The 21,035-nt window shown below is 41.2% G+C and overlaps 2 protein-coding genes across 3 annotated transcripts; both read right to left on the minus strand.

Annotated features, from left to right (window-relative positions):
- Positions 1 to 3,081: 3,081 nt before the first annotated feature.
- On the minus strand, positions 3,082 to 17,144 carry cep68 (centrosomal protein 68). Of its 2 annotated transcripts, none has more exons than XM_068726853.1 (9): positions 17,066 to 17,144; positions 11,469 to 11,562; positions 11,060 to 11,362; positions 8,923 to 9,858; positions 7,694 to 7,916; positions 6,298 to 6,494; positions 5,971 to 6,093; positions 4,252 to 4,348; positions 3,082 to 4,122 (listed from the first exon to the last, which is right to left on the minus strand). In XM_068726853.1, exons 3-9 carry the CDS (start codon positions 11,327 to 11,329, stop codon positions 3,947 to 3,949), a joined length of 2,022 nt encoding a protein of 673 aa, XP_068582954.1. In that variant the 5' UTR covers positions 11,330 to 11,362; positions 11,469 to 11,562; positions 17,066 to 17,144; the 3' UTR covers positions 3,082 to 3,946. The 2 variants fall into 2 exon arrangements, with proteins under 2 accessions (XP_068582954.1, XP_068582948.1); XM_068726847.1 differs by having other exon boundaries at positions 6,298 to 6,497.
- A 527-nt stretch (positions 17,145 to 17,671) lies between these two features.
- sdhaf4 (succinate dehydrogenase complex assembly factor 4) lies at positions 17,672 to 20,606 on the minus strand. Its single transcript, XM_068718211.1, has 3 exons — positions 20,452 to 20,606; positions 20,015 to 20,128; positions 17,672 to 18,111 (listed from the first exon to the last, which is right to left on the minus strand). The coding sequence occupies exons 1-3, from the start codon at positions 20,528 to 20,530 to the stop codon at positions 18,002 to 18,004; spliced, it is 303 nt and encodes a 100-aa protein (XP_068574312.1). The 5' UTR covers positions 20,531 to 20,606; the 3' UTR covers positions 17,672 to 18,001.
- Between the last annotated feature and the right edge of the window lie 429 nt (positions 20,607 to 21,035).

Consider the following 21,035-nt stretch of genomic DNA (forward strand, 5'->3'; position numbering starts at 1 on the left):
TCAATTTGCATATTACACACAACTTCCGGTGAAATACGACGACGTTTATGCTGAAAAACGAAAACACAAGTATTTCCGGTCCCATTCCAGTTGCATTTGGCCAGCTTGACACATCAACTTTGCGTCGTTTACCATACAGTTCAACTGTACGCTTTGGTTGCCAGTTGATTACAAACATGATTGACATTTGCATTGCCCCTTAGTCACCAACAGTATTTATTAGTGACAATAAAACACATCATCAGAAGTGATCAATATAATGTCATGGTAAATAAACTGTCAAAAATACTGGAACGTGTTGTCGCTACACAACTCAAAGCCTACCTCATCTCCAACAAGCTGTTCAAGCCATTTCAATCCGGTTTCCGCTCACAGCACAGCACTGAAACAGCCCTCCTCAAAGTCACCAACGACCTCCTCCTCTCCTCAGACGCTGGTCACCTCAACATTCTCATCCTCCTCGACCTCACTGCAGCTTTTGACACCATCAACCACAACATCCTTCTCTCCCGCCTCGAATCATCCCTCAACATCACCGGAACTGCTCTCTCCTGGATCAAATCACATCTTACAAACAGACAACAGTTCATCAGCATCAACAACCCTACCTCCTCCACTGCTTCTCTGTCTCAAGGCGTCCCCCAGGGTTCGGTGCTTGTTCCTCTTCTGTTCATTCTCTACTTGCTCCCTTTTGGTAACATCATACGTCAACATGGTCTCCTCTTCCACTGCTATGCCGATGATGTCCAGCTCTACATCTCCACAAAGGCCATCATTACCACTGCTACTCACTCCGCTCTCACCAACTACCTCACTGACATTAAATCATGGATGCAAAACAACTTCCTCAAACTCAACTGTGATAAATCTGACATGATCATCATCGGTCCCAAATCCCTCACTAAAACCAGTTCTGCCTCACCATCGACAACTACACTCTTGTCTCCTTCCCCACACATCCGCAACCTTGGAGTCATGTTTGACAGCAACCTCTCCTTTGAACACCACGTCAAACAAATAAAGTTATAAAGTCAGTATTTTATTGTCATATACAAAAAAAACACAACATTTGGCATTTAACCCATCCCTAGCTTATTGGGATCAGTGGGCTGCTGAGAAACACTGAACCCCTAATGGCTTCTCAGCGTCTTGCTCAAGTAAACTTCGACACAGGCAACCCTCTTAACCAAGTGTGCCACGGTCACCAGAACTGCCTTTATTCACTTAAAAAACATACTCCGTCTCCGCCCATCACTTTCCTTAGCCACTGCTGAAACTCTGATCCACGCCTTCATTACCTCCAGAATCGACTACTGCAACAGCATTCTTCATGGCACATAATCCAAAATCCTAAATAAACTCCAGTACATCCAGACTGCTCACCCACTCCTGCTCCCGTGACCACATCACCCCTGTTCTCCAGAACCTCCACTGGCTCCCCGTCCCACAACGGATCGATTACAAAGCCCTCCATAATCAGACCCCCTCCTACCTCACCGACCTGCTCCAGCACCACACTCCATCCCGTCAGCTCCGCTTCTCTGATGCCAACCTCCTGTCCCTTCCACTCAGGACCAAGCACCGGACATGGGGTGACAGAGCCTTCTCCATAGCTGCCCCCTCCCTCTGGAACTCTCTCCCCAAACACATCCGAGACTGCACTGACCTTTCCATATTCAAATCCCAAATCAAAACCCACCTTTTCAAAACTGCTTTTAATGTGTGACCAATATTGTGTGTTCTTATGTTTTTAGTGTATAGCTTTTATATATGATGATTTTAATGTAAAGTGTCTTTGAGAACTCTGAAAAGCGCTTCATAAATAAAATGTATTATTATGCTATTGCAAACACGCTCCTACTCATGCCAGAAACATCGATCTGTTCTAATTCACGTTGAATTAATCATGGTTGTGTCACTGGCTTTGTTGTTTTAGGAAGTAGGCGTGAATAGGAAGACAGGTAGCTCATGTCAGCACCTGTACACTGTAGGCTACTTAATGAGTCAATAATAATAAAAAAAAGGTCTTTTTTAATTTTTTCCTCAATGACACATGTAAGGAGTCATTGTACTGTACAACATTTTTGGGCCTTAAGGTATATAGTATATGCTTGACAAACGGTCTGAGACACTGCGGGTCTTCCTCCACAGTTCAACATTTATTAAGTTCAGTCGCAATTGTTTTAACAAATATATATATTTTTACGATTTATGTAAAATCAACGTATTGCTAATGGGGCATTACGTTTGGTGATGAGCGCAATATGACTTGTTTACGACTCGAAACTTGAAGTTTCGGACTTGACTTGGTACTTGTCTTGACTTGGAACTTGAGTGCACAGACTTGAGACTGACTTGGGACTTGCAAAACAAGGACTTGGTCCCACCCCTGTCCCTACACTGCTCCACGTCTTCCTGCCTGTGTTGACATCTAGTTCTCCTGCTATGGATCACCGAGGGAGCTCCTTTGACGGCCCCGGCAGCTAGCCCCAGGTTGTGTGGTGCGATTTACTCATATATGAGGTAATGGGTTGTACTGAGTGGGACCAGGAGCGTTTGCCTTGTCAACCGACCTCTACAGGGGCGCATCGCTAGAAGACACTGAGCATATGCTTCATGGTCCACGATCTCCACCTTAGTGCCGTCATACCTCAGGGCTGTGACGTCTGGTTTAATGTGGACGTTCCGTACCATCTTTCTACATTGACTGCCGCTCTCTCATTCACGACCTCCACTTATGCGACAAGCTTCTTTTTCCCTCTCTGGGTTGGAATTATCTAATCAGTAAGCTTCGTTATCCCTCTCTTCACATGAACGCTTGTGCGCTCTTTCCACACTCATGAACTGTTCCGATGACATAACATTGATGGCCTTGTCGACATTCTCCATCCCCAACACCAAGATTCCATCTGGAAACATGAGCGGCTGCTTTCCCTCATAATTAGCATTAATACAAAAAATGCCAAAGTCTTTGAAATCATAAAATAGTTTAACCTGATTGGCTTGTCAGTGCAGCAACCTTTCCAGTTTCCTCTAAATGACTATACCAGACAGCACACACAGCAAACGCACAAAACACAATTTAAAACACTCCGCTTCATTTAATGACTATGATAGAAATACAGTATTGTGAAAACTTTGAACTTTTGAGGTTTTCTAAAGGCTTTTTTAGTAGATAAGTTTACCCAAATCACCAAAAACTTAAGCAGATGTATCAAGCCACGACAGTGACAGTAATAGCACACAGATTATGGAACAAATTATACAGTGGATCATTTTTCAATACTGACTTCCATTCATTTCCATTGTTTTGTGGTGGAGGCAGAAACCTCAGAAACACTTGTAGCCAGAGGGTGAACTGAGTCTTCAAAAATATTTGTTAACATTAGAACTCATAACATTGGAATGAGTGAAAACGGATCACACGGCTGTGTGTGTTATGTTGGACATGTGGACAGTGACCACCTGTCCTGTTAAACCAGCTGATAGAAAGTCATTGATCCCTGTGAGAAAAATAAGGTTCTACAAATTCAGATCTTAAGTAGCCACATCATTCAGAACAGCACGTGCTGTATGACTGTAACCTGCCAACTGATCAGAGATCAGACTGACTGAGTGTATGCAGGCCAGTTCATGTCCTCAAAATATTGATTGTCTGATTTCACAGGAGTGGGCCACCACGATAGTTATCCATTTTTGAAAACGCTATTAGAAAGTGTTGGGATAAATGATACATTAATAAACGTACAATCCAAATTGTCAATTATTAATTCCATGTTCTTATTTTGACTTTAAAGCTCCTACGAGGAACTTCCATTTTGTATTGATTTTGGCAGTCCTGTGGACAGAAACGGTAGTGTTTCCGAGCACCAAAGTCCCTTTAGAAAATCTCTCATTTTACTGCAGCAGTGTCTGACAGTCTGTCCCACTCAGACCTGCAGTCTGTTCACAAAGTCGACCCCTGGACCCCCACAGGGCCCGGGTCCTCCCTTCTGCTCTGCTGGATTGGACCTGGCCGGGTGAGGCTGTCCATGGCGGACAGGATGGAGGAGAAGAAGTGCTCGGTGTGTGTCTCCAGAGCTCCACACCGCCTCTCGATCAACAGCAGGGTGTCTCTTAAAACTGGAAACACAGAGACAGAGACAGAGAGAGAGAGAGAGGAAGAAAAATAATGCAAAAAAGAGCATCATGAGAAAAAAAGATGGGGTGACGTGTTTGTTCACAATGACTTCAGCGAGTGAGCAGACTGACGTGGAGACGTGTTGTTGATGCAGCTGAGGAGAAGCCGTCCGGTGTGCAGAACACAGGAGGTCAGGGGCTGGTGGCTGCTCACTTCTCTCTGAAAACTCTGACAACGAGAAGCGTCACATTTCACCGTCAGCAGAACAGAATGTGCATGAAGCAAGTGACAACTGTTACAGTTTATCAACTCACTAAGTAGGGTTGGGTTTGATGAGGAAAACACTTTTCTTTTCCAATGTAATGAACACGACACACACATTTATACCCTTTTCCCACCGAGATTAGTGCTTATACACAGATTTATTTAAACATGGGAAAACCCACTTAAAAGACTCCCTTCCCGTTTTTGTTTTGTCATGTTCGACATCACAAATGCCACGGAAAACAATGTTAGTAAAAGGTGAACATTTTACGGTGGTTACTTTTTTAATATCTGTTACTTAGTTTCTATTTTGTTTCTGTTTAGTTTGAATTAAGTTTTTTTTTCATACAACAAACAGTAAAGTTACTGTTTCTGTCAATGGAGTCAGGTAGGTTTGAGGAGTGCATATAAAAGGCTGTTTCTAACTTGGTGAATCAAGGGTATATATATATATATATATATATATATATATATATATATATATATATATATATATATATATATATATTGAACAAAACCAGAGTTGGTGATTGAACAGATTGTTTTGATTAGTTTTACTTTGTTTCTATAAAGTATGAATGAAGTGGTTTTTACAATGATCAGCAAGGTAAAATTACTGTTTGACTGGAGTCTTGTGGCTTTGAGGAGAGCATATTTTTGTACGTTTTGAATGTTAATAAACTGTAATGTCCAAATCCGTGTTGCTTTTATTGATCATTATCTCCGCCTGTAGATAAAAAAATTGGTCTTGTGTGAGTGTGTGTGCATCTCTGTGTCTGACCACGGCAAAAGTGCACAATATTTTGGTAAAATGTTAAATGGACTTGTGAAGTATCTTGCCCAAGGACACATCGATATGGTGGAGCCGGGGATTGAACCGTCAATCCTCTGATTTAAGTACGACCCGATCTTCCTCTTGAGCCTCTAGTTTCAAGCCTTCTTCAATACAACAGGATGTTAATTTAGTAAATTATGGTCTATTTAGACTTAAATAGACCATAAAGAAAAGTGTGCTTTAGGGCAGGCTTACTGTGATTGACGGGTTGCTGCCACTACCAAAGATGTATATGGCGTCTTTACGTCTCTCCTCCACAATCCAAATATGGTAACTTCTGTTCCTCGGTTGCAAAAAATGAACATGGCAACAGCCGTAATCCCAAATGGCGATGGCAAAATCGCCAACCTCAATGCTTCAAAACGGCAGTCCACAAACCAATGAGTGATGCTGCGATGACGATGATGATGTTCTTTTATACAGTCTATAAATAATGAACGCATTCTCACACTTAACACTCAAAGTCGCTGAATTTCATTGAAAGTCAAAAACAACACCTTATTTTGTTTCAGGGTGGACTGTGATTGGCTGACTGCATCAGCACAATACAACACAGACAAAAAAAAAGAAAGACAAACCAAGATTTAGTTTTTTTTTCATATACAGCAAACCCACAGATGAAATCACTCACGAAATGTGTGGCCACCTAAGCAGACATCCACAGTGGTTTAAAAAAAAAGAAGCACACGTTTTGTGCTTCTGTTTTGCATCCGTTCTGAAGTACAACAGGGCCTTGAGGCTCCGTCTTCACCTGATACTCAGCCAGAGACGACTTCACGCTGTCTATGTCCACCGTGGGCGCAGCCAGCAGCTCCATCTTCTCTGACACTGTGTATAGCTGCTGGATGAGCTGCTCCAGGTGTGAGCAGAAGACCTGGAAAACACACACACACACACACACACACACACACACACACACACAAGAACACACACACACACACACACACACACACACACACACACACACACACACACACACACACACACACACACACACACACACACACACACACACACAGTCATTTGTATGGAGTACTGCAGTCACGCTATTGTCTGGAAGGTCAGATCGTGCCTCTACCTGGATGTGTTGCATCAGGGAGTCACTTTGCTCCCAGCCGTCCCGACTGCTCGTCCGGCCGCCGGGCAGAGTGAGGCCGCACAGCTGCTCCGCCAAAACCTCCACCTCCCTGAGACTGGATGGACTCAGTCCCCCTCCTACAGGCTCTACCCAGGCTTCAGAAGTCCTTCTCACTGTCTCGGAGTCCCTGTGATCAGCTGCTGATGGACAGGAGACAGATCGTGTAATTTTTTTTTAAGGTGACATTTTTCAGCGCTGTAAAGCACCACAAACTCAACTCCATTTGCCTGCAGGTGGAGGCAGACACCTCAGAGACAGATTTCTCCAAACCTGGGCAAACAAAATCAAAACAATCCACAAAAGCTTGATACATTACAGTCAGATGTTTGAGGGGATGACTCGATATTTTTTAATGCTTTTAGCTTGTAGAAAGTCCTCTTTACAGATTGATGTTGGTTTGTTTTGTACATAGAGAACAAAAAGCTGTACAATGGTCCAACTGGACTAACGACTGAAAGAGACAAAGATCCCTCTGACAACTGAATAAGAATAGAAGGAATCACCAGTCATTGGTTAAAGAATAAGGAAGCTAAGCATCAAAATGTGTGCAGACAGGAATCTGTTCCTATTTATGTTTCAGTGTTAAGTGCACAATAAAGCCTACAACAAGCTGACATTTTAACCGGTTTGTTGCTTTAAACAAAGCTCATAAAAGGTCACAATAGAAATAGAGGGTTGGTGTAGGGTTAGCACTATTGGAATATACAGCTGAACAAATCACAGTTTAAACCTCTTCAATAGACTGCAGAGGGCCGAAAGAAAAATGGCTACCCAAAATATTTAGAGCCCAGTTGCACTGTTGTGGTTCAATAATGATCGAGGGTCACTTATGCTTTCTGGACTGGAAAACAAATTAAAAATGTAAAGGAATTTGAGTGAAAAAATAAATAAATAAATAAATATATATATATACACTGTATACACACACACACACACACACACACACACACACACACACACACACACACACACACACACACACACACACACACACACACACATATATAGACACGTATATATACATACATATACACACACTTATATATACAAATGTACATATACAACTACATACATATATATATACAAATAGATACGTATATATTACAACATATACAAATATCTATAAATATATATACACAGACACGCATACATAATGTATTTTCCATATGTATCCTCCACCAATGCTTACCCAATAGAGGTTAGTATAAGCCAATGGCACAATTATTTACCCATTCGACAGTATAGGCGAAAATCTCAGTGCTAATAATGTTCCTTATTACAAAGATTTAAATTACACCTGTTCATTACTGAAACTGGAATAAAGTCTCTATCATACCGGTCTGAGCAGCTCTCCTGTCCTCTCTGCCCGTTTCATCTTTTCCTTCATCTGTGTCTTGATTGCCGCCCGTCAGCTCCTCGACTGTAGCCGCCTCCTCTCTGTCTTCAGCCTCCCGTTTCTCAGGCAGGGTGATGGAGGACAGGATGGAGGTGGTGCCTTGTTCCAGAGACTCCCTGCTGGTTGTGACAGGCCGGCTCAGCTGGGCCGTCACCTCCCTCACCTGTACACATGGACCAAACACTCTGCCTTTAGCATGAGAAAACGCAATAACTGTTGAACATTAAAGCTGAAAAACACTGATCCGCTGTGTCCGTCTGTCTCTCTGCTATTGAGTTTAACTGTACATGAAGTGTGCTTTTGTTTAAAGAGCTGATAATGTGTCCAAAATTTCCACATTCATACACAGCGGGTGGTGAGGACAGCTCTACACATGCTCCTTCTAATATGAAGTGAAGGACATTTATCCGAGCCATTAAAAACAGGAAACGTGACAATACAGAACTTTCTTTAATCCAAATATCTTCTATATATTGTTAAAATGCTTGTGTATATATATATTTCAAAAGGTGGCTAAAAGAAAATCTAATTGCTGTTTTGTAACTTTTTTTTTTTTATGCATCATTGTTCATATCTTTTTTGTTTTAGCTGTTATATTACATTTATAGTTGTTTTCACTCATGGGGACTTGTAGCATTACCATTGCGCAGGAGTTACTGCAGGTGTATAAGCCAATATCCCTGAACAAACACAAGCCCATGCTTACTTTCACACGCACACACATGCACGCACACACTCTTCACAATTACATTATTTTTTCTTTTCTTTCTTTCTTTCTTTATATATTCAAAATAAATTAAATGAAAAAAAGTGTGTATATATATATATATATATATATATATATATATATATATATATATATATATACACACATATATACATATATATATATACACATATATATATATATATACACACACACACACACACACACACACACACACACACACACACACACACACACATTACATACTGTATATAGGTTACCACTACACAAACCAGTACTTCCGTCTTTGCAGGTGGATTTTCAGACCATGTGGAAATGAAAGCAATCTAAAAATGTACTCTTTAGAAAAAGATCATCAATAATGCAAAGTATGAGTGATTTAGAGTGAATGGTTTAAGGCACCAGCGTGGTCCTTCAGTGAAGAGTGTCCTTCAGTACTGACCCGTCTGGACAGCAGCTGCAGTTCCTCTATCTGATCCGGAAGTGGCCAGAACTCCTCGTCCACTTCCCTGCACACACACCTGGACAGCGGGTGAATGCTGGCGGAGCGGGGGAAAGCAGTGGAGGTGGAGGAGCGACCGTCAAACCGACTAATCCCACCTCCATTCTTACTGCAGTCCAAACTGTCCAGGGACAGACCCATGGGGTCTGGACCATCTGAGGATTTGTTCAGCCCCTGTGGGTCAGGTGACTCGTGACACGCGCTGAGAGAAAAGTCCAACCCTGACAGGCTGGTGGAGCTACAAAGTTGGTCCAGTTCGATCCCCGAGTCCTGCAGGTTGGAGTCTGTTTGAAGGAGTGAGTCTCCCCGGAGCTTGGAGCTGTCCCCCTCAAAGACCACCTGTCCTGGTCTCAGAGGGTAGGTGTAGTCCAGCAGGGCCTGGTACTCCCTGTTTGGGTCCCAGCCTGCAGAGTGTCTGTCTGGAGATGGAGGCAAAACTTTGGGGATGGCACAGGCCCAGTAGTTCGCCTGATGCGAGGACATTGGAAGTCCTTTTATGTCTCCCCTAGAAGAGCTGGGCTGGGTCTGGCGTTGCCTGGAGTGCGTCGAGCGAGGGGTGTAGGTAGGATACAGGACAGTGGAATTCAGCTGCGGCCTGCAAGGAGGGTTCAGTCTCTGGACCTCCAGGAGGGAGTTGGAGAGGCTCCGCTGAGCTGATCTGCTGCCGGGGTAGGGTGATTCAAAAGTGGGTTCTCTTTGGTGCAGCCTGGCCCTGAGATCCGAGACCCCCAGGGGTAAGCCTGTGTCTGTTCTAGAGATGTCACTGTGAGAGAGGCTGAAGCTCTCTGGGGTCAGCTCTGATCTTGGTCTAGTCAAGATATTTGCTTCAGCACGTTGCAGGTCATCTTCTCTTCTGCCAACACACAACTGTTTCTCCTACGAAGCAGTAAACTGACAGAATTAAAACATGACACTGGAACATTGCTGTCTGTTAAAGACTCAGTTATGTAAAAGTTCTGTAATGGCTCTACTCAGACGGGACAGTTCGGTTCAGCTCAACAGTAATGTCTTGTAAGAAGAAGAGCGTTCTCACTGATGGATGTTTGAACTGACTCTGCTGTTACATTACATTACATTACAGTCATTTAGCAGACACTTTTATCCAAAGCGACTTACAATTCAGTATCTATCTATACACCGTAGGCACAGCTATGGGAGCAATTTTGGGGTTAAGTGTCTTGCTCATGAGACTAGTGGAGCAGGAGCCGGGGATCAAACCTCTGATTGAAAGGCGGTCCTGCTCTCCACTTAGCCACAGTCTCCCTGTTGAAGTCTCATCAGTGAATCCACTGATACATTTCCTCATACACATCATTTATTATAGAAATCTGCTGTCTGTTTTTGAACAACGCACAGTTCAAAATATTTACAATGTTTTAATTTAGACTGAACACAGAGTAGAACATTTAGACTGATGCTGTCTGATTATTACAACATTTTTGGACTAACGTGAAAAAAAATAGGACAGAAAAAAAAAAAAATCCACAATGAAGTTAAAATTTAAGAAAGATTTGGAATTATTCATCAGAAAAAATTGTAAGTTTACGAGAAAAACTACAATGGCATATTAGGGCCATGGTAGGTAATACATAAATAAATGACTATGGGAGGGGGGTAATATTAAGAGAAATCAAAAAAAAAGAATTGGCTATTCTCTGAGATTATGAGGTAATTTTTTTGCGAGACAAAACGATCTGAGACTGAATACTTGAGGTGCTATAAACAGATATTGCATATGTCTAGACTGATACCGTGGAGGTGCTGGATTTTGGAGACATGAGTGACAGCTGGCTTGTAAAGTGAAGAGTGGAGGTTCCTTGACAAAACATTTTTTTAAATAGAGGTTGTTTTTTTTCTTGTTAATTTCTGACTTTATAAACTTGGAGAACGTTCACATTTTTTTATTAAATTTCTTTCGAAAATTTACCACTTCAATCTCAGAAAATGTCTTTCTCGTAAATCTCTTACTTTATAATCTCAGAAAATAAATACAAGTTTTTTCACAAATATTACACCCCTCCACTTTTAAGAAAAAGAGAAGTCAATAAAACAGAATGAGTAAATAAATCCTCCTCACCTTCTCTGTGTGCATCTGTTGATGTGTCTTCTTTAAGATAGATGGGTGTTGTTCTGCAGAGAACAGAGGCTTTCTCGTTACGTACTGACTGCCGGTCAGATACCTGGACGTGGGAGCCATAGTGACACTTTTGTGCAATTCTCCTCCATCCCTCCCTCTCTCCATCTCGCCTCTTCCCCAGTATTTGGTAGTCGGACTTGCCCATCTCCTGCCAGGTTTAAACTCTGGGAGAGGCATCTTCCACCTCGGGCTGTGTGCCTTGGGTTCCATTGGACAAAGTAAAATGTAGAAAGGTCCTGTCAACTAAAGGGAATAGAACAATTCCGTAACTTTCAGAACAAAAAAGTACAAATGTTCTGCTTTGAATAATTGAAACGTTATTTAATTTGTTTTGGTTTCATTCGAGAACCTTGAAGGAACTGCAAGCTTGTGGCGTAGTTTTTTATCTGGCGTCTTCTCAAGCACAATCGTCATGTTGCCGAGTTGAGGCACGCACAGGACAACTGTAATGGAACGGGGAAGAAGCGCAGTACATAAAGATGAGAAACATTCATTTTATGGCCACTTGGGGGCAGCAGAGCAAGCTGAAAACACAACATGACATATTATCCCCATATAAAGTTAGCAAACAGTTGCCTATTTGTCACTGTCTTTACAGTGACAATCTCAACAATTTTAATAATTGTCTTTGTTCGCTGAAGGAGGTAACATGATGGCACTTGAGCCTATGGCCCACTGATAAAAGTATTGCAATATGTATATATTTGCAGTGTTAGGAACTGTGGCAACATTCCGGGGGGAAAAAATGCAATTTTTTGTTATTTTTCCATGTTATACACACATAATGGAACACTGGACAAAATCTAAAATTCTTAGAAATTATTGATTTATGTATAAGGCTTTGCTTTGGCTGCAAAATATAAACTCAAATTAAGATTTTTAAGACCTCCTGTTTCTAAAGCATTTAAAAGTGAATTGGCCTTCTTTGTATAATTCCTAGAAATGTAAATAGTGCTTTTATCAGTGAACTATTTGTGACAGTCACGTGATTGCGCGGCAAGTTACAAAACTTCTGAAGTGCACGACCAAGCGCTGCGACCACTTGGAGCCTACATGCGCGTCATTGATCGCGTCATTTTCTGGCGCGCATGCCTCGCCGCCGGCTTCACTACGCCCAGTATAAGCTAAGTTTGAGGTGGCACATAGATGAAGCACATTTGGACAAACTGTGCTGTCAATAAAAGGGAGTAAATACTGGAATGGGCTACCAGGTGGAATGAGGGAATGTTCTACATATTCCACTTTTGAAACCCATCTCAAACAATGGCTTAAGGCAAACCAGAACTGTAAATCGCTTTTATCTTAACTAGTAGCACAATGCATTTTTTCCTGCAAGCTGTGCCTGCGGTGTATGAATGTATATAAATGAACCTTGAATGGTAGCCCCTGCCATCAGGGTAGGAACGGGTGTGAATGGTGACATGTAGTGTTAAAGCACTTTGAGTAAAAGACTAGAAAAGAACTATACAAGTACAGTCCATCTACCATATATATTGTTATGTCACCTAAAGTCTCTGTTTTTGTTACCTGCCTAGCACTTTTTGTCCATCTTGTCCATTTCCATCTTGCATTTTTTACTGTGCTCTGTCCCTATCAAATAAAACAAAAATCTGAAAAATGGCATGTTCGTAGCTAATTTAATTTCTCGTTCAATTTAATTTTTTACTCAAATAGAAATTTGAAATTAACCAGGACAGAAATATTAAGGATTGCCAATTTAAGACCCAACCTGACTGCCACCGATTCTGATAATTCATTGTATAAGTATTTATAAGTAGTACTTATTAGGGAAGAAATGATTTGGTTTCAGCTGCTCAAATATCTGGCTCTAAAGCAGCTAAATGCTCCTCTATTGTTACTGAACTCATAAAAATGTTCCGCAAAACCAAAACAATGAGCTAAAAGTAGAGCCACACAGAAACAGTGTCAACAGAGAACACTGACTGATTTTCACACTGTAAAATGTGCAGCTTAGTGTGTATCATATCAATAACGCACTCCTTGTAAACATTGGTTACGGATAAACACATATCTGAGAGGAACACACACACACACACACACACACACACACACACACACACACACACACACACACACACACACACACACACACACATCCGGTTGCATAGAGAGTGGACCTGTTGCTGTGGGATCACTAAACAGCCAGGTCCAGGCAGTGAAATGATACGCTCGCTCCTCACCTGACCGATCTCATTAAGACTGCATGCTCAGACCTGCCCTCACTCACCGCACCAACGAGGAAGAGTGACTGTCCGTCCACAGTGGTGGAGCAGCAAGAGGCATCACATTGAGAACTCAAGAGGCTATGGTTCACGTAATGTTTTGTAGAAAAAGGTGCTGAGCTGTCCAACTTTTTCTGTTTTCCATACATTACTTCAGAACATCAGAAACAGGACTTAATAGAAGATTTTTCATTCATTAAACCATAAATAAAACAAAATTACTAAGAATTTAAAATTCGACTCCATCAGCATTCTTTTACAGGTTTGTCAAATAGAAACGCCCACTCAGGCATCAGCAAAAAGCTAATCAAGAAGTTTGTGAATAGTGTGAGAGCCAACGCTAGCTGTGCTGAATTTGGAAATAACTTAAAGGGTTAGTTTGGATTTCTGTGGAGTCAGGTTGTATGTGCTCTGCAAGGTAAAATGACTGTTTCTGTTAATGGATTCTGGTGGCTTTTAAGAGAGCGATACAACGGCTTCCACCGGAAGGGGCTGTCTGACGGCGAGGTAAAGCAGCTGAGGACCGGAGCAGCAGAAAAAAACTGTATTTAAGCCACTTAAAAAAAAAAAAAAAAAATCGGTCAGTTTAAGCGTATGCTATATTTAGAATATTTTCACCGCTTTACCTTGCCGTCAGACTGCCCTCATAGACGGGGAACTAAGGCCCATATTTTGCTCTCTGCAAAGCCGCAGACTGCATTGACAAAAACAGTAATGTGCAGAAATAGTACTTAGACCAAAATGTTAATGTTTAGATATGTTTACATAATGATCACCAGATGGAAGTTACAAAATGATATAAAAAGCTACAAAAAATAAACAATATAATTCAAAATATATGAATTGGAAAATAAAATGAACATGATCTCAAACACTAACGCGCAACGGAGCGCACTGACACCACGTTGTTATGCGACTCTTGTCGACATTAAAACGAGCATGAACTCAATTTATATTCTAAAATCATGTCACTGATGCTTTGTATGTGCCTCACAGGGGTTGTGAAAGATGGCATGCGGGGTTGAGTAGTCCGCCATGTTTATCACACAAGTCCCAGCAAGAATTCCCAACACTAATCCGACACAGTGACCGATCTCAAAAGACAAAGATACAGTTCATGCGATCGGATATAAATCAGGAGAGATCTAATCAAAAACAAGAATAGGAATCTGAATCTACTCAGCGCAACAGACACATTTGGGTCGGTGCCAAAAAAACATTGAGGCTTGTTGAATTAAAAAAATTAAAGGAAATTATTTCCAATGTTCTTTTATTGAACAAACTGAACTTAACACAGCAGGCACCAGTGAAAGGAAAGAATAATAGGGATTTTTTTTAAAGTAGTTGAGAGTGTCATTAGAGAACTGCACTTTTTCTTTTGCAATGTAATCGTGCAAGTTGACATCCCGATGGCGACAACATTTTTTTAAATGGTGTGGATGGTTGCAGGTGTGTGACTGTTGAGAACTTAACCTTTGGCCCCTAACGTTTGCATGTATTAGCTGCGCTACCAACCCCGCCCTGAAGCCACACAAAGACACAAGTTGTTGCAGAGATCAGGGAGACAGCCTTCGCACAACACCTTCCATTGTCCGGACCGACTACTGCCTCGTTTGAATATAATTGAAGCAGGCTGAAGTGTGCTCTGTTCTCTCGGTGGCATCGCTTCCCATTTAATGTGCTCTAAAATCTGCATCGGGCTACTTGACAACATGGCAATGAGAGGACACTACATTTGAATCTGAATACACAGAGCGATGTCAGTGGGCATGTGTTCACTACTATCGCAGCTTTATAGTGTGTCAAACCAAACACCCACCATTTATTAAAAAAAAGGAAGAAACTATCACTTAGTCTCAGTGATGACAGGATCAACACACATTTCCCCGTCTCATTCCTCTTATGATTATGAGGTAGTAGGTGAACCTCTCTCACACTATTCTACATTGTGATAGGTGCGCCTGGTTACCATGGTGATGGCCTAGAGAGAGTGGCACTAGACTTAAGAGGGAAATGTCAATTAAAGACCACAGCAGAACAATAACCCCTAAGATTGACAAACTTGCTTTGATGTGTATCTGGAACACTCTCTAACAGCTGGGATAAATAGTGCTATACACAATAAAACTGGATCTTTGTCATGTTGTTCAACAGCAGACACACACGTGCACAGCCACAGCAATGGCTGCAGTTTATAAGAAGAGATCTCAGCAGCATCGCCATTGAAGATGTTTTAAAAGCTGCAGTTGGTAACTTTTATAAAATGATGGTTTTGTAATATTTGTTTAAACTGTCACCTTATTCTGAGAGTAGTACATGAGACAGATATTCTTTAAAAAAAAAAAAAAAAAAAGGGTTCCTCTGCCAGGAGTCTGACACATTCAAACTAGGCTGCACTAGTCAAATATGATGATTATGACATGTGATGGGATTAGGATTCTGTTACTGCAGTGCTTCTTTTCTAGCCTCAAATGTTTTCATATACATGTTTCAGTGTACTGATCAACTGTCACATGGATAGGATATAGTGACCGTTTGAGCAAATAAGATGAAAAGTTATTTTCATGAAAGTTACCAACTGCAGCTTTAAAATGATGCTGAGGTCACCTTCTTTCAGGGGCATATATACTGTAGCGATTACAGTATCTATACTTAGTTCCTATAGTTAGTACCAGATTACAAACTGTCTTGAATGGAAACTTATTAATAAAACCCAAACACATTATTACAGACCTGAAAAATGTAAGTGTTTTATTTCCCCAAAATGAAGGTCTAAATAGTGTCCTTTAAATACTTGGTCTAAAAGTACTGGAACTATGTAGTTGCTTTGGCCGCAAATTGCCAGAGAAAGATATAAAGTTAGATACATATTGGATATCCTCGCAACAGCAAACGTATCCATCCCAAGAAAATAACAGGCAACCTGCTCCACCAAAAGCACATTACCCATGATGCCCCAAACACAGCAGCACTGTACATCTCATTAGATATTCGTATACGTTTGAGCCTCACACTTAATAATATGTCAAACACAGGGGACAGTGGTCGGAGAAACCATGGCAACAAAGCAGTGACACCAAACACAAGTGACCCACACAAAGCGAGGAGCCCTTGTAGTCCTTCAGAGCTGACAGTGTAACGTTGTCAAAAACTCGTTGATTCGAAATAGCGGGTGGGCACTCGGAGAGCGCCGATACCAACCCGCTCCTGAATGTAACGGGTTCCCTCTCGACCCCACGTTACACCCCCTTACACTAAAAGTTTCACGCAAATTTGTCCAGTATTTGTTGCTGAAAAACGAACCAAACCGAAAACGTAACCAGCTGCAATGATATTGTCTGGCTTGGTGGTTTTGCAAAGATGGAAACAAATGTGCAACACGTATTAAAAACTTACTGACAAAAATCTTGTAATTGGATGCGTGTTTGCTTATCAACAACCGTTCATAACCAATAGAATCAAACTTTAGCCCTTTCGCTATTCTATGGAATCTTCTCTTAAATTCGGCATCCCTTTGATGCACCAAGCCGAGCTTCCTTTTCATAAAATATCTCAGTTAAGTGTTTGACACTTGGAATTGTCAGACCAACCACGTTAACGTTTGATAATTGCCGAAAACCCATGCAGGCTGACTGACAACCCGCTCAAGCAGCAGCTACAGCCCTGCCTCAGTGTCAGAACAATACGAATGGCGAGTACTTACAACATTTAACACCGTTAGCTTAGCTAGGAGCGTCCGATTGTTGAAGCTTCACAGCCGCTTTGTTGCTGAAGCCTAACCCTGCCCCTTCCTCGTCCTTCGTGCTGCCTTCATGGGCTTTTCCTCCAACTCCGTCTTGTCAGGCGTTTATGTCATGACTTTTGTATTCTTGAGATTTAGTTACACCCGACATGTAGCAAATGTTACATTTACTACACGTGAGCCTTCTTTATTTGAAAGACGAGTGTTAGAACCAAGCAGCAAGCACATTTATCATTTACGACAGGGACCGTACGAAGAGACTCGTGCTTTTTCTTCGCATTGAAACCCTGACTGCATGAGCACGTCATTCATACGACATGTATTGCTTTGCGGGGTGAAAATAAACAAAATTACAATATTGCTGATAGCATTTGAAGGCAACACGAGTTCAATTTCAAACAGCAGCAGGCCGATGTGGCTCTATGCTGCTATTTGGCGGACAAAATAAGAAGTGCATATACATCTTCATATATTGCTGTAACCCAAAACAAAAACAATCCTGTAACTTATCAATAAAAGGATTTGTGTCTTTGAAAGTATTAGTATTCTGAAAAAAACCCCCAGATGTCTGGTTTTAACTTAGTTTTATTTGATACATTGCTTTGGTAACCTCACATGGTCAAACACAATCAATGTACAAAACATGTCTTGGAGCTTCAAATGTTTGTCCTTTTTAACATTTTAACATTTAAACATTGCCGAGATCTACTTCATTAAGATGTCCATTAGTCTGCTGACAGTTCTACGTGTTCCCTGTTAGTATTAATACAGTCACAATCAGAAACAGTTTAAACCTCATTCACACCTGATCTCAAACTTGAGTGAACAGCAAAAACAGGCGACGGTTTAAAATATACATCTCCATAACATAGGTGTGATTTTTGTATGTGTGCGGAACTAGAAGTCGACGCACCGGCCCTTCCTTTCCCAGTCTCCGTACCGGGTGGGCTCTGGTCCCCGAGGACCCCCCTTCTCCTTGGTTACGGGGTTCACGTCGTCGGGGAACTCTGGAGGACGACAAGAGAACGGTTCAGGTTGAAAATATGCTGCTTTAGTGAGGATGATTTTCCTCCCACAACTGCTGCATTAAAAAACAGTTTCAACCAGATACATTAGAAGCATCACAAGTGGAGGATTTACTGCAGGACTCTTGTATTACACTGCATTTGTTTTAGCTTGGTGTATCTAATAAACTGCCAACTGAGTGTATTTACTGTAAAAATGATCAGTTCATGTTTATCTATGGGACAATGTGAACCTTGTGTGTATATAATGAGGAATTCGGATCAGATTCTTCATAAATACATGCACGCAAATACACATTTTATTATAATTACACCAGTGGTGGGCCATCAGGGCCAGCAAGGTCATATTATAAAATGTGATTCTGTCTAGGCCAGCAGAGAAGCTGGCCTAGACAGAATCACATTTTATAATTTAATACATTTTCATAAATACACTACATGTATTTTAAATATTTTTTCCCATTAGCTTATTATCTCATTGCATAGCTACTGTCTTCCTCAGTTGCGTTGCTTCCAGCGCAGCTTGTTTTATGTAGAGCTTTTATCCAATCAGATTTTGCCCCTATGCTGTCTCTAAGCAAAAAAAATCTGCCCGGAGGCCTTCAGAGTTACAATTACCCATTGCAGTTTAAGTAAATGACGAGGATATTGTTGATTGTCATAGTCTTCAACCAATCAGACTTTTAGTTTGACATGTTGGGCGTATTCTTTGACATGCCGGAGCCTTCTAGCTGGTCTACAAGTATTTTTAGCCCAAACGCATTAAAACGTATTCAAGAAATACAACTGGGGAGACTCGGCTGTCATCACTGGCGTCCATGAATCCAGAAGGACCTCTTGCTGGAACTGAAACAATGTTCTGTACAACCGTGGCAGTAAACTCTTTGTAATCAAAGAAAGGAGGATGGACTTTGTCTTTAAATAATGAACAGCAGCTTTGGTAAGTGAACTTTTTTTTTAAACATCTGCAGTAGCGTTACTACTGTGTTCATTTTTCTATTGTGTCGTTTTTATGACATGGTTAATATTGTTCTCTCTGATGTGAATAATATTTGAATGGTGCTCTTGAGTGTGTGGCGGAATGCGTATTTTAGCGCCACAGTTTTGCTGGAATGTGCAGAGGCCTGTTGAATCGTGGTATTTGGGTTTTATTCTACCTGCTTTGTTGTCATATACATATATGTGACTGGTTTTTGTGAGTTTGTTCTTGTCATTGTGTTAATTACATTGATTTTGACTCTATGCATTGCCCGTTAATGACAAAGCATCCCGTCATGCTGCATCATAATGAGGTTATCAGGAGGTGGTTCAACTGTTGTAGGACAGCGCTAAAGGCCCAGGTATAAAATACACGGCCCGCCACTGATTACACCGATATGGGATTCAAGGTCCACTAACAACAACTGATCTGTCTGTCGTGGCCGATGCCCACAGGCTAATCAACAACATTTTTTTATTGAAATGTGAATTGGACAACAAAGGCTACACTTTTAGTTTAACACATTTAGTTTCCCATTGCCAATACAACCTTTAACAAGCTGTAATTTGTAAGAAATGCCAGTTTTAGTGACATTCTTTATGATGTTTTTGTCTATTAAAGTGCCAACAGGCCGCAATGAGATAAATAGATGAATTCCATGATTATTGTGTCCATTCACAGTAAAAGAAGAACTGTAGCGGTTGCTTAACATTACTTAACACACTTAATCTCAATCATTGGAATTGTTTTTATTTATTTATTGGAAGAAAATACATATCCCACAGAAATACTGCTTATTTGTTCTCGCCCTTTTGCAATTTGTTTTGTTTGATATTCTCAGATTTTTGGGTCTGAGTTTGAGCCTTAATTAAAAAGACAGAAAAGTTCCCCCTTCTTGGTTCTCACTTTGCAGAGCAGCTTGGCTCGCCTCCTCGGGGCCGTCAAACCGACCCTGCGGAGTTTTCGCTTTCTTCAGCGGCTCCTTGTCCTTCACCGCTCCGCTGGCTGCACGGGAAAAACCTGCTCGAGACACACGGGAGACCACACGGATGGTGGGGACTTCAGAATAAAAGCTGGCTCAGTAGTCGGCAGCCAGCGGCACAATGTAGGACACAATGCCCGGTAAAAGACTAACACTATGGCCCAGCTATGATATTACCTTTGATAACGTTACTTTGATGAATATCCAAGTTTAGCTACAACATTACCCATTAAGTAATCATTATGTAACACGCTGTAGGGCGTATAATACACTAACATGTTAAAACAGCAGGTTTGTAAATGTAGCTTTGACTCACAAAAAAGAGGCTACATGAGCTAATAGCACGCACACACACACCAACCTGTATAGACGGACTCGGTAAATAAACTCTTGGACAGTACAAGTCTGCTGGCCGGAGCACACAACCGCAGAAGAGACATGTCTGCAGAAACCGTTCTGTCTGCTGTCCTCCTCGGACGCTTACACAACTAGCGCAATGTTGTTGTTCTTCTTCTTCTTTAAATTTGATTGGCGGGTCGCAACCAACTTGAATAGGTGCATACCGCCACCTACTGTACCGGAGTGTGCAGTTTCAGAGTAAAAGTTTCATTACTGTTCAAAAAAAATAAATAAAAAAAAATAAATAAAATAAATAAATAAAATAAATAAATAAATAAATAAATAAATAAATAAATAAATTCAAACACATAAATAAATAAATACATAATACTACTAATAATATTTACCTAATCAACACCTGCTAACAACTAAATTCTACGGTCTAATCCCGTTTCTTTAAGAAATCTCAACAGTGCCCTGCAGCACTCACGCCATTCTTCGTCCACTACAAGAACTCCCTCCAAACTCCACCTCCGTCCCAATTGACGAATTTTTTGCTTCAAGATGTTCCTTTCTGAATTGTATCTTCGACATTTTAGGATAACA

Source organism: Cebidichthys violaceus, unplaced genomic scaffold (assembly GCF_023349555.1).
Source record: "Cebidichthys violaceus isolate CVI_PGR_0920_01 unplaced genomic scaffold, fCebVio1.0.p SCAF_10, whole genome shotgun sequence".
In the NCBI taxonomy this organism is placed as follows: domain Eukaryota; kingdom Metazoa; phylum Chordata; class Actinopteri; order Perciformes; family Stichaeidae; genus Cebidichthys; species Cebidichthys violaceus.

What these genes read in the sequence shown, in the direction of transcription:
- cep68 (XM_068726847.1), bottom strand. Translation starts at nt 11,329, where the DNA reads ATGGAACCCAAGGCACACAGCCCGAGGTGGAAGATGCCTCTCCCAGAG. An exon ending in AACAGATGCACACAGAGAAG is followed by an intron (nt 9,859 to 11,059) that starts GTGAGGAGGATT and finishes ACTGCTTCGTAG; the next exon opens with GAGAAACAGTTGTGTGTTGG. An exon ending in TGCAGCTGCTGTCCAGACGG is followed by an intron (nt 7,917 to 8,922) that starts GTCAGTACTGAA and finishes CCATGTGTACAG; the next exon opens with GTGAGGGAGGTGACGGCCCA.
- sdhaf4 (XM_068718211.1), bottom strand. Translation starts at nt 20,530, where the DNA reads ATGTCTCTTCTGCGGTTGTGTGCTCCGGCCAGCAGACTTGTACTGTCC. An exon ending in TACCGAGTCCGTCTATACAG is followed by an intron (nt 20,129 to 20,451) that starts GTTGGTGTGTGT and finishes TGTCTCGAGCAG; the next exon opens with GTTTTTCCCGTGCAGCCAGC. An exon ending in GAGCCAAGCTGCTCTGCAAA is followed by an intron (nt 18,112 to 20,014) that starts GTGAGAACCAAG and finishes GTCGTCCTCCAG; the next exon opens with AGTTCCCCGACGACGTGAAC.